Source organism: Malaclemys terrapin, chromosome 2, assembly GCF_027887155.1.
Source record: "Malaclemys terrapin pileata isolate rMalTer1 chromosome 2, rMalTer1.hap1, whole genome shotgun sequence".
Taxonomy (NCBI): domain Eukaryota; kingdom Metazoa; phylum Chordata; order Testudines; family Emydidae; genus Malaclemys; species Malaclemys terrapin.
The window spans coordinates 133,986,642-134,000,227 of record NC_071506.1 but is presented as its reverse complement, the minus strand read 5'-3'; the positions used below and the strand labels follow the sequence as shown (position 1 = coordinate 134,000,227).

The 13,586-nt window shown below is 42.8% G+C and overlaps 1 protein-coding gene across 1 annotated transcript; it reads right to left on the bottom strand.

Annotated features, from left to right (window-relative positions):
• Positions 1-5,698: 5,698 nt before the first annotated feature.
• On the bottom strand, positions 5,699-11,386 carry NEFM (neurofilament medium chain). Its single transcript, XM_054020979.1, has 3 exons — positions 10,218-11,386; positions 9,022-9,146; positions 5,699-7,586 (listed from the first exon to the last, which is right to left on the bottom strand). Exons 1-3 carry the CDS (start codon positions 11,277-11,279, stop codon positions 6,260-6,262), a joined length of 2,514 nt encoding a protein of 837 aa, XP_053876954.1. The 5' UTR covers positions 11,280-11,386; the 3' UTR covers positions 5,699-6,259.
• Between the last annotated feature and the right edge of the window lie 2,200 nt (positions 11,387-13,586).

Genomic DNA, 13,586 nt, shown 5'->3' with positions numbered 1-13,586 from the left:
AATATTTTAGAAATCAATATAGTTAACTTGGTGTAACCCCCTAGTGTGGATGCCATTATACGGATATAAAAGTGTTTTTGTTAGTATATATTATTTATAACCTGATTGTAATGGGATTTACAAACAGAGGAGAGGAGAGCCTTCCCTGCTTATGGGTAACAAAGCTGCCATCCCCCAGCACAGATGCCAGAACTACCAGTCATGGAGGCATACACCCACAGATGGGACCAATAAGGAAGATGAGCTCAGCTACAAAGCAAGGAGACAGAGTGAGATGAGGAGGTAGAAAGGCTTGGGATAGGGAAGAAGTAGCAGCCACTGCCCCGAGCTAGCCTGTCTCTAAGATATTGGTATGAAGATGAAGGAAGACTGCAAGCCCTGAAGTTTAATGATTGACTCAGTTTAGGGTAAATTGATGGACTGGGCTAATTGGAGACGGCCAAAGGGAGATCAGTTAGGAGATAGCGGTTGACACTGGCACTAGGGGTGCAAAGATTGTGGGTAGGAAAGACTGTCTACTTTGATTGTAAGTTCTTTGGGGCAGGGACTGACTGTTGTATGTGTGTACAATGCCTACCACAATAGTGCTATCACAATACAAATTAACATGAGGGAATGCTGGTGTAAGTCACTTTTGTGTAATAAAATTCTATTTAATCCCATGTGCCTCTCTGTCCCCTAGGCTGAGAGTGGACTGTTGTGCCTTCCTGATTTTACAAAGTCTGTGGTTTCTCGGAGACCTTTATAACGATGGTGTTGAGGGTAAAGCACAGGACAAAGGACTCATTAGACCTGGTTTCCAGTGGCATCTTGGCTGCAGACTTCCTGTGGTCCCTTGGGCAAGTCATCTAATGTCTCATTTCTCCCCCTACAAAATGGGGTTAATAATGCTTCTTTTGTCTGTCATGTCTATTTAGGCTGTAAACCCTGTAGCGTAGGGATTGTCTCTTACTTTGTTTATATAAGACCCCTAGCACAACGATGTCCTAATCTCAATGGGAGCCTCTAGGATGCTAGCCTAATATAAACAACTACAATACTAGTAATCAGAATTTGTCTATATACTTATGGCATCATAACTGTGGAAGAGGGCATGACACACAAAGTATCAGGCTAATTGGTGACTCCAGATACACCTGTGCAAGTCCACTGAGATCAAAATGTAACTCACTGAAATTAACAGGGTGAGCATCATTCGGCCTCGATCCTGCAGAGTCTTCTACAGATCCTTAACTTGATGCACTGTGAATGGGCCCATTGACTGCAATGGAACTACTTGCTTATTTTATATGTATATAGCACCTACAGATAATTCTGTCTGAACTACTGGTCATTGTTTTCTTTCTTCCTTTTTCGCTTGGCATAAGACCGAAGGACCACAGAGGACCAATGTTCTTATAGAAGCCAAAGAATGAATGGGGAAAATCTAAAATGCATAATGTCCACTGAATAGTGCAAATCTCACTCAAAAATTCATCTCTTGTAACTAATTATAATGCCCAGTATTTCGACCCAGGTAGTGGTCTGTCGAGCTGAACGTTTCTTCATGCTTTGGAACCTACATAAGAGTTAATGAGTGCTATAATGAAGTAGCACAGATGAAACATAATCTCAGCTGGTGATAGTGGATGATAGACACAAATGAAATCTTTCATTTTTTTACACTAGTGCTGTTATTCTTGGCTTGTATCTGTTTCTTGTTAATGAGCAGGGTCGATCGAGGTAGCAGTTCAGAGCCCTCAAATCCCACCCATCTCATTGAGGGTAATTAACCATTCTTCAAAAATGCTGATACTGCAGAGGGTTTAGCCCATTGCAGATCCTCCTACCAAAAGTTGATAGCCCTTTAGATACTGATTTCAGTGAGACATTGGCATAATGTCCCTGGACTGGATTTCTTTGCAGGAAAATGATCTTAGGCTGCCAGATAAATGCCAAGAGAATTATGGGTTAAAATAAAAAAAGAATAAAATTTGCAGGGAAAGCCAACTATATTTTCACAGTGGAAGACTTTGGACCTTTTAAGTGTATGTTAGGCATATAGGGCCAGATTGTGAGATGGTGTAAACTGGTGCAATTTCTTTGACTTAAAGGGAGCCATGCTGATTTCACCAGCTGAAAATCTGACTCAAAATGTAAATTTAATTGCTGGCCAAAATCTGCGTGCAGCCACAGAAGTTGAAAGAATTCCTTCAGCTTTACCCTGGTGTAACTGACAGCACTGGTCCATGTAGCTAAAGGAGAGTGGTGCAGTAGACTGATGTTTGCCCTCTATGAGTCCAATTTAACTCCCATTAAAATCTGTGAGAGTTTTTCCATTAACTTTAATGGGAACATAAAAATGTAAGAACGGCCACGCAGTGTCCATCCAGCTCAGCATCCCATCTTCCGAGAGTGGCCCACACCAGGTGCTTCAGAGGGAATGAACAGAACAGTCAATTGTTGAGTGATCCATCCCTTGTATCCACTCCCAGTTTCTGGCAAACAGAGAGTAGGGGTACTCAGGGAATTGTGTTGCATTCTTGTCCATCCTGGCTAAGAGTCTCCATGAGTTTATGTAGTTCTTTTTTGAACCCTGCTATAGTTTTGGCCTTCACAACATCCACCGGCAAAGAATTCCACAGGCTGACAGTGTATTGTGTGAAGAAGTACTTCCTTTTGTTTGTTTTAAACCTGCTACCTATTAATTTCATCGGGTGACCCATAGTTCTTGTGTTATGAGGAGTAAATAACATTTCCTTGTTCACTTTTTCCACACCAGTCAAGATTTTATAGACCTCTATCATATTCCCCTTTAGTCGTCTCTTTTCCAAGCTGAATAGTCCCAGTCTTTTTAATCTCTCCTAATATGGAAGCTGTTCCATACCCCTAATCAGTTTTGTTGCCCTTCTGTGTACCTTTCCTAATTCCAATATATCTTTATTGAGATATTGAGATGATTGGGGCAACCAGATCTGCATGCAGTATTCAAGATTTGGGCATACCATGGATTTATTTAGAGGCATTATGGTATTTTCTATATTATTATCTATCCATTTCCTTGTGGTTCCTAACATTCTGTTCGCTTTTTTGACTGCTGCTGCACATTGAGTGGATGTTTTCAGAGAACTATTCACAATGACCCCAAGATCTCTTCCTTGAGAATTAACAGTTAATTTAGGCTCCATCATTTTGTATGTATGGTTGGGATTATTTTCCAACGTGCATTACTTTGCATGTATCAACATTGAATTTCATCTGCCATTTTGTTGCCCTGTCAATCAGGTTTGTGAGATCCCTTTGTAACGCTTAGTTAAGTCCAAAGCAGACAGCAATCTTGAGTAATTTTGTAACATCTGCAAATTTCACCACCTCACTGTTTGTTTACCCCTTTTTCCAGATCATTTGTGAATATGTTGAACAGCACTGGTTGCAGTGCAGAACCCAGGGGGACACCATTTATCTCTCTCCATTCTGAAAACTGACCATTTATTTCTACCCTTTGTTTCCTCTCTTTTAACCAGTTACTGATCCATGAAAGGACCTTCCCTCTTATCCCATGTCTGCTTACTTTCTTTAAGAGGGACCTTTGGTGAGGGACCTTGTCAAAGGCTTTCTAAAAGTCTAAATACACTATATCCACTGGATCACCCTTGGGAATTAAATATGGCTGCATACCACTCTTCATTAATTCTGATTGACTTAAAGAACAGATCTGTGTGGTTCTGCTAGTTGGTATCTTATGCATAAAAATGAAGTTTTATATATATCTGAACTGCAAAAGTCTGTTCTTTAAGCCACTATATATATATAGAAAAATCTTGTATGAATAAACTGGCTATTGAGATGCTGCCATTTAATTGCTATTTTTTTGCTTTAATTAAACATCAGTCATCCAGCAATCTGTTGAGATTTCATTAATGAAAACAGCAGGAGAAACATTCATTATTTTGCTACACAAAGAGGTTTAGATTTATTTGAAAAGCTTTCTCCACTGTGAACATTTTACATTTCCTTCAGCTATGAACACACACATCTTTCTATTAAAAAAACCTATCTGAATTTCAATAATTGATAGAGTAAAGAATTAAACTCCCCAGAAGACGTATGTAAATCACTGATTTTTGATCAGTGCTACATTTAGCCAATGAAATTCAGGATGCTTCTCATTCTGAATACAGACAGATAAAAAAATGATTGGCAACTCTTTTCACTGGTGGTATTGTAAATATTCTATTTAACTGATATGCTAAGGTAATAGGAAGCAAGTAGTATTCTGTATCTGAATTCCCATAGAAGCATTAATTAGACTGAATATATGATTTATCTTGTAACAGGACATATTCAGTCGGCTCCTTAGCTGGAGTATATTTGAGGTGCTCCACTGACTTCAATGGAGCTATGATGATTTACACCAGCTGAGCATTTTTTTTATTTGTGGTTTTTTTTTAGATCTCTTTTGATTAAGCTTTTAACAAATCATGGACCCAATTCCCCACTGTCTTGCACCTTGTGCAGGCAATTAGGTGCTACAGTAATACAAATAACAATTTACATGTGTGAAAAATAGGTGTAAAATCAGAGTTTCTCATTCCTTTTACACAAGTCTCATTGGTCACACAAGATGGAAGGCAATTGAGAATCAAGACCCATTTATGTTGTTCTTTTGCTCTTATCTTCTTCTTGTTTTATTCTGTATTAAAAAAAATCCAATCCTTTGTTCTTGTTTCAGTGGGATGAAATTGATGCTTTCATTTCAGTATGACTCATAGATGCTGTAATCTGAACACTCACTAACTGGAGTTGTGTGTCTGGAATAATCTCATTAATATAATTTATTTTAAATGAACAGCTATATAAAAAGTAATCAATTATATTTAATGTCAACATTGCCTTTAAGGCAGTTTTCTGTTCCCGAAAGAGTAATTATACTTTTGAACTGTGTAATGGTGTTTTGCATTGATAAGGAAGAGTCTCAGATATGAGTCGGGGAGCAGATGATTTTAGGGATTTGGTCAAGGAGGTATCCACCTCTACGTTGCTGGGCTGAATCATAGCTAGAGCCGTAGCCATCAGCAGTCACTGCCTTTTGAAGGGTATTTGGAGACCTTTGTGAAATGTATTGATGGTTCTCAGCCCACTTACTAAGGGACAAACACCTGTATCCAAAACCCATCACAATCCCTACTGGCTCACTTGACGGCGGTCTCCACAAAGAGGCCAAGGACTGCATGGGCCCTAGAGACTCTCTTCCACCCCTAAGGTGGCCCCTACAGATTGGGGTAGAGTGGTGTACAGAAGAAGCTTAAACTACTCCTATCCATGCTTTAAAACATCAAATACTGTCCACCCTACTCACCCAAATAGTTCTGTGAGGGTGGCCGGGACGACTCACACAAGTAAGGCTTGCAGGATGTGAACCAAACTGAGACCTTCACTTTGTAGGGCTGTGAATCTGGACTTTTTTTACAAGCATGTGAGTTCCAATCCAACACCCATTGAATTTGATGGTAATACTCCCATTGGCTCCAATGGACATTGGATCAGATTGTTAAATGTTTGTTTAAAGAAGCTCCCAGTGTTTGGGAAATGCAAAGAAGTCTGCAAAAAGCCCAAGTAATTTGTAAACTGAAGCTAATTTACTATTAATGCTGAATCATTTATATTGAAAAAGCCTGGGGAGAAATTCTACTCATGACAGAAACACCACAGAGCAAGGCATGTTTCCAATATGACCTTTATTGAGCAAGTACTGCTGTGACGGTTCTACATCGAACAACAAAAGGTTGCGTACTGTGAATGTCAACTAGGTTCTCCCATGAACAAAAGTCCATCTTAATTGCACCAGTGAGGTAAACATAATTATTCATAAGTAGCTTTTTTTTAAGGCTAGGAGAATTCTGTTTTTTTTCCCATGATTGTTTTGTTTTGTTTCACGTTTGTTCTTGGCTCAGTTGGTTCTTTGCATAATACCTCTTAAGACGTTCCTCAGATGTGTTCCTCCGACAGTTTAGGGAATTCAAAAGCTTCCTTTCCTCATGCATTTGCTTATTTATTTATTTAATTCCCCAAGTTCTGTGGAGGGAGAACATCTTGAGCTTGCATGCATTTCCCCCCAGTATTGCACACGCACAAAAACGTAAAATACAGTGTGTCTGGAGACTCCATGAGAGAACCTGTTTTGCTTTAAAGCTGTCACTCACATGCATTTTGCAGCTGTCATATGGCTTAACCTTTTTCACCAACCCAAGCTCTTTTTGATTTTTTTAATTACTATTTATTAGTCACTGTCTTTTACTTGTTTTATTACAGCATGAGAAGTGACTTTCTCGACCTTCTTGGTGGACATCTTTTTCTCTTCAAAACTTTCCTCGTGCTCCTCTACCTTTTGGGTGACTGTCACAGACTTGGTGATGTATTTGGTTGTACTGTCCCCATCGTCGCCAGTGATTTTCTCCACCTTTTTGGTTACCACAACTTTTTCTTCGCTCTTCCCTTTCTTCTCTTCAGATGGGCTCACATCCAGGCCATTGGTGACCACACCCTTGTCTTCCTCCTCAATTTCTTTTTCTTTGGATTTCTCCTCCTCCTTCTCATCCACCTCCCCGTTCACTGCAATGTCTTCTTTCATGGATCCCTTGGAGGCCTGGTCACTTTCCTCTCCTTCACTGCTCCCATCCTTTGTTTTGGACTCTTTCTCTGCACTGACTTTTGTTACCTTTGTGACCGAGATGGTCTCTTTCACCATAGCCTTTTCTTCTTTCACTGGGGATCCTGGCTTCTCTGGGGATCCTGGCTTCTCCGGGGATCCTGGCTTCTCCTCCTTTGTTTCCTCCTCTTTACTTTCCTTCTCCATTTTCTGTTCTTCACTTTCTCCTTCAGCTTCTTCTCCTGCTTCCTTCTGTTCTTCCTCAGCCTCTTCTGCTGCAGGAGATTTAGGTGGAGATTTTGCTAAAGACGCTTTTACTTTTTCCACCTTCTCTTCCACTGCAGCCTCTTCAGCCTCTTTCTTGCTCTTCCCTTCAGGTTCCTTTTCTTTCTTAGTCTCAGCCTCAGCTTCTTCTCCTTCAGCTTCGGCCTCACCTTCTTCTTCTTCTTCCTGCTCAGCCTCCTCTCCCTCTTCCTTTTCACTCTTTTCCTCTGCTTCTTCTTTTTCAGAACCTCCTTCTTCTGCTTCATCAGATTTTGCAGCCTCCTCCTCCTCCTCCTCTCCCTTCTCTTCTTCTTCTTCTTCTTCTTCAGCTTTGGGTGCAGCTGCTTTCTCTGGAGCTTTCTTTTCAGCTACAATTTCCTCTTCCATGGCTTCTTCCTCTTCCCCTTCTGCTTCTTCTTCCTTCTTCTGTTCTTCCTGCCTGGCACTGGTTGCCAATTCCTCTGCAATAGCTACCAGGACATCATCCATTTCAGATTTTTCATCCTCCACCTTTGTCTCTTCAATGATTTCTTCTACAAATTTGTGCTGGACCTTTAGCTTTGGCGGCTCAGCTTTTGATTTCTGTATTTTACTAGATGATATTGTGACCATGGGTTGCCTGTGTGTAAATGTGGGACCAGTAATGCTTCCCGAGAAGGCACTGAATCTTGTCTCTTCACCCTCCAGTAGTTTCCTAGGGAAATAAAGAGGAGGAGGGGAAGTTAGCATGTAAAATGTCTGACTTGTGTCTGCAGTGTCTCAGAGAATTAGAAAGGTGTTTCAAGCATGTGGAATATGTTAAGGACGATGAAAATATCCGCTGTTCATGTTCAGTGGGACTTCAATAGGTTGGGATCAGGCACCTTATGCTCACCACGGTAATATCTGAGTGCTGCATACAGCACACAGTTTTTCTTAGCTTGGTTTAAATCTTATGATTGTCATACTCGGTCACAAATTTTTTTGTCTTGTAAAACTAACAAAAAATGCATCAGCCACATTCTCAGTCTGATGTAAATCAGCACAGTTCTGAGCATAGTCATTCACTTCAATAAAGCCATGCTGATCTAAACCTTCTGAGGATTGGGCCCTATATGTTTAAAATATAAATATTCTAGCTTAGATTGTTAAAGCCAATTAGGGCATTTGAATCCCTATTTCTCATTAATTTGAGCATCCAAATCCCTTATGATTTGAAACTCTCAGCCATAATATGTTCACCAGATTAAACCATGTTAACCTTGGCAATAAAATAAAACAAGATGTCTAGTCTCTGTATATTTGATAACCCCAGCACATTGCAGGCTTCTAAAGATGTTTGCTTTCCAATAGTCTGTTTTGATGTTATTTATATTCAGAAATGCATTTTCCCCATCTAATCCTCTGACCCAGAAAATCAGCGCTTTCATGTTTTATTTTAAAGCTGTGGTTGCAGACAATTTATTTATTTATTAAGCTACCTGGTTTCAAAAATAAAAGTGGCAAATAAACAGTTACAAAAGCAATGCAAAAGAAGCTAAAAAAACATCCTGCCAGATGATGGCAATAGCAGCTACATCCCTGTTCCAGGATTACTTCACGGAGGATTCTGAAGGAAAAGTTAAGAAAGAAAAGTGAAAGTGTTTTGCAATGTGCAGATTAACAGTGCTCATCTGATACCCAAGTACAGCCATGTTCTAAAATAACAAGAGCGCATTAAAACTACCCCCGCTGCTTGCTCGATATGCGCAAAGTGAAGTGAAAGAAAATACAGATTTAAAAACGGTCATCTGCTTCGTACTGTTGTAAACGTAATAAGAACAGAATGCTGCATTATGGAACCATTGTACTGCAGTTTAATGGTCCTATCCCATTCCCGGTGAAGTCTATGGGAGTTTTGCCATTGACTTTCACAGAGCCGGATCAGTTATTAACTCAAAAAGATTTCTTAATGTGAAGAGGTCTTGAATTTGCACAGATTTGAAAGAGTGCTAATAATTTGGCCGAGTGTCTATTCTTGCATTTGTTTGATGCTTATAGGGGAGAATCCTTGCCAATGATACAAGCTGTTTGGGCAGAGGTTGGTTGGAACCAGAAGCATCTGCAGTGCAATTAGTATTCCAGACACATCCACAGCATTCCTATGGTACCTGTATGCAGCAATTTCAATATCCAGCGCCATCTTGACATTGAGGAGATCCTGGTATTCCCTCAAATGACGTGCCATTTCCCATTTTGTACCCCTCAGCTCGTTTTCCAACTGATGAATCGTGTCCTGCAACAGATACATAAAATCTCCATAACATCATTAGACTTGCATCCAAAAAGCATCCCTGCTAAGATAATAGTTTTAACCCCTATATTCTAGCTTAATAGCAGCACTGAAAAAGTTCTGTAAGGAAGCCTTTTAAAAGCGCATCTTAAAATCTAGGGCTAATATAAGAAAGGGATAAGAGCACAAAAGGAGTCTGATCCTGGTCTCACTGCCTTCAATGGGCATCTGAATCAAGCCTATTGTTTTGCAAATAATTGTTCATTACAATAAAGCTTTTGGGTCCTGATTCTGCAATCCTGACTCAGCAAAACTCTTTATGATTGAGCATTACCTCAGCAAGGACTGTAGGTTCGACCTTTTAACTTTCCCCATATATTTTAAGATATTTATTAGCTATCAGTAAAGTACTGTCAAGAGTTAAAAGCTGTGATAAAACATTTCAAAACATCGTTTTAAAATCTCCAGTCAGATTATTTTATGACTAAGCAACAGCAAACTGTAGAATATATATTTGCAAATTGTTAAACATCTCTGATAGAAGGTCATTTACTATATCCTTACCGTTAAAAGTTTGCATAGTAAATCGACGTGGGAAATGGAGAGTGTTTTCTAAAATAATAGTTAAAAATCTAAGAAGGAATATTAAAAATGCTCTTTGTAAAGAGGACTGTGGACTAAATGTTTTACTATCAGAGGGAAGAGCAGACAGCTAAGGGCGTGAACGTCCGGAGACAAGCATTGAACACTGCTATTAGACGTCCGGATTGCATCACACAGCTGGTCTTTTTGCACTACGCAAGCTAATTTTGCATAGCATGTTTTTTTTCTTTACTTATTTTTGCACCTTTGCAGGTACTTTTGGTTTGTTTTGCACAAGCCACGTTTGCCTTTCAGCGATAACTCATTGTCTGCGTTCCTGCTCTGCATACGGTCGCTCTGCAGCTCACGAGTTAATTTTGCATTGGCAGAGGCAACTAGTCTTTTTGATTTTCTGGCTGAATTTTGCATCGCGCGGGCCAGTCCGCATGGCGCCCCGCTGTGCTTTTCATCTGCCCGGTGTGGGTCGCTTACCTGGTAGGTCGTGAGATCGTTGTTGTGGCGCTCCTCGATGTCGTTCAGCTGCCTCTCCAAGGACTCCTTGGTGCCCCTCACCGACTCCAGCTCCACGCTCTTGGACTGCAGCTGCCTCCTGTACTCGGCGATCTCTTCCTTAGCCGTGCGGATGGCCTCTTTGTTGTGCTCCGCCGCCTCGGTGAGCTTGGCGTAGCGACACTTGAACCACTCCTCGGCTTGGTGCATGTTCTGGTCGGAGTGGCACTCCAGCTGGCTGCGGATCTCCTTGAGGGCGGAGGTGATGTCGGTCTTCATGTAGTCCTTCCTCTCCACCGTGATGTGGGACGCCTGGATCTGGGCTAGGAGCTCGGCCACCTCTTCCTCGTGGTTGCCCCGCAGGAAAGCCACCTCGTCCTGCAGCGACTGCACCTTCTTGTCCAGCTCCACCTTGACCATGGAGGCCTCCTCCATGTCCTTGCGCAGGGCGCGGATGGTGGCTTCGGTTTCATCGCGCAGCCGGGCCTCCTCCTCGAAGCGCTCCTTGATGCGCTGGATGTCCTCCTCCACGTGCTCCGAGTCCAGCTGCAGCTGCGCCTTCTCGTGGTTCACCTGCTCCAGGGCGCAGCGCAGCTCGCGCAGTTCCTGCTCGTAGGCGTCGCCCAGCTGCGAGCGGCCGGCTTGCTTCTGGCGCAGGGCGGCGATCTCCGCCTCGATCTCCTTGTTCTGCTGCTCCAGGTAGTGCACCTTCTCGATATAGCCGGCGAAGCGGTCGTTCAGCCCCTGCAGCTGCTCCTTCTCGCTAGAGCGGCTCAGCTTGAAGTCCCCGGCCCCGTTGAGCAGGGAGGACTGGCTGAGGTCCAGGCTCTCGGAGGAGCTCAGCACTGTGGAGCCATAGGACACCCGCTGCGCGCCCAGGGCGCTGCGCTTGTACGGGGAGGAGACGGTGCTCGGGGAGCCCCGGGACCAGGACTGCGACCTGAAGCCGCTGGAAGGGGAGGCGCTGGCCCGGCTGTAGGTGGCCCGGCTCTCGGTCACCCTCCGGTAGGAGGGGTTGCCGAGCGTGTCCAGGGTGTAGCTCATCTTGGAAGACTTTGGGATGTGTGCGGCTTTCACAGCGCGGCTCCAGCCGCTGCCCGCCCCTTATATAACGGAGCCGGTTCGGCCGCGCGGCTCCAGCCACATGCTCCGAGGGGGCGGGCCGGGGAGGCGACACGTGGCAACTAAAGGCACCGCAGCCAGCCCCAGACCTCCCCCCCCGGCAGCTGGCTCCTCCCACCTTCCCAGCCAGTTCTCCCCCCTTTTCCAGACCCCCCTGCGCCCTCCTTTTCTCTCCCCTCTTTCTCCTCCCCTTCTCTCCTCCCCTCTGCTTTTCTTTCTTTCTTTCTTTCTTTCTTTCTTTCTTTCTTTCTTTCTTTCTTTCTTTCTTTCTTTCTTTCCCTCCTCTCCTCTGCCCTAGCTTTCCCCCTTCTCTCCTTTCTCATCTCCTCCATCCCTACCACTCTTCCCTTGTCTCTTTCCCATCCTCCCTCTCCCATCCTTCCCCTCTCCTTCCTCTCCCTCCTCGCTTCCACCGAGCAAAGCACAATGGAGCAGGGTCAGTTCACTCCCTGCAAAAGAAAAACGACAAGCCGAAGGTTACGCTGGACGGGGAGGTGGGTGGGGGTGCTGAGTTTTTCCAAGGGGGGGGGGCGGGCAGGCCGGCCGTCTGCGTTAGATCTGAGGGAGAGCTCACTGAATACATTGGGGAGGCAGGTAAGGTGTGTGTGTGTCCGTGTGTAGGAGGGATAGCCATGGCGGTTTCAGCACCACGGCCAGCGGCACAGGCAACTAGAAAAGCGATGGAAGGGGACTTCTATGCAGAATAAAAACACGTCTCCGGGTGGTTTGTCTGGTGCTGTGATCCCCCCCACCCCAAGCAACTATAATAAAGGCTAGCTAGTATGCTATTTGTTTTAAATGAGCAGCGTGCGAGTGTCAAGCCGGGACTCCATCTGCAATGCAGAGTAGCAGGAAGGATCAGAGAGTGAATAGAGGTTCCCCCCTGAAGTCATTTCCTTTCACATACAGCTGTAAAATTCTTAGCCCGAGACATTCCTATTAAGATGAATCACGGGGAGCAGGAAGGCAGGGAGAAGATGGGATAAAAGAAACAACCTCCCCTCCCCCCAACAAAGGTCTGACATTTGAAGGTCAACAATGCCTTGGAAAAGAGATGAGAGGTTGGGTGGATTAATAGGAAAATGGGATTGCTGCTTTGTGATCATCGAAGGCACCAGAAGTGGCTTTCGAGTTTTAGGGATAAATAATAAAATGTGAAACATGAAACGTGAAATTCTGCAGAAGGAAGTTGATTGCATTCTAGCATGTAACCACTGCAGGGATAGAGCACCCATATTGTAATTGGTACAGGTAAACAGGAGTTTTTCAAAATCCCCTTGGATCTAAAGTCTTTTATTACTCATTTTATGCCTTTTGGCTTTGTTTTTTCCAAAGATCGAGATAGATCTATCTATCTATGTATCGATCTATCGATCTATCTTTATTTTTAAAAAATAATGCCTGGTGCATTTTCTCTTTGAAGACTTGTTAAAACTTATCTTTTGGTGGCACAGTGTAATTTTTTATGAGTACATTGAGGTGACTAGCTAGCATCCAGTGGACTTTGCATTCTTGGATATATCACAGGTACACAGGCAATGAAATAGTTAATTACAGGGATAAATCATTGCTGATGCTAGAAAAAAAACATCTATGGTTCCTGCATTCCTTCCTTATTGTAGGCACTGAAAATGTATGCCTCTTTCCACTCCGAAATCTGTAACATTTGAAAAACAAATCTATGTTCACTAATTACCTTATTTTTAGCCCTGTGTATGAAATGACATTTAAAATGCTGCAGCATTTCTTCACTGTGTACAGCTAGAAAAGTCTGAGGGACAGGGTTAAACTTTCAAACCACATGGAACACTGTACCACAATTCGCTCATTAATATGATGTTGTCATAGGACTGCAGCACTGCAGTCAGTGGAGAAAGGATATCAGAATTATCCAAGGTATCTGCTGAATTGCATTTGCAAATAGATCCACAGTTTAACCTATTTGGAGTTGTATAGGACTGGTATAGGGAGAAGGTTTTAGTGTAATTGAAGCAATCAAGGATTCTAAATGCATTCTATTAATTTTGCTAATAGTTTTTCCGGGGTGGGGGTGGAGGGAAGAACTCTCTAGACTCAGCAGGAAGTCAAGACAAAAATACTATTAACAATGATATTGCATTTTATTAATTTTCAGGATAAAAGATGTGTTATGATCTGATTTATTGTTATTTTCCCCTTTGATTAAAGAACTGTAGAAAAAAACAGAATATGTTCATGTTGTATTACTCA

What these genes read in the sequence shown, in the direction of transcription:
- NEFM (XM_054020979.1), bottom strand. Translation starts at nt 11,279, where the DNA reads ATGAGCTACACCCTGGACACGCTCGGCAACCCCTCCTACCGGAGGGTG. An exon ending in ACGATCTCACGACCTACCAG is followed by an intron (nt 9,147 to 10,217) that starts GTAAGCGACCCA and finishes TATCTGTTGCAG; the next exon opens with GACACGATTCATCAGTTGGA. An exon ending in ATTGAAATTGCTGCATACAG is followed by an intron (nt 7,587 to 9,021) that starts GTACCATAGGAA and finishes TTATTTCCCTAG; the next exon opens with GAAACTACTGGAGGGTGAAG.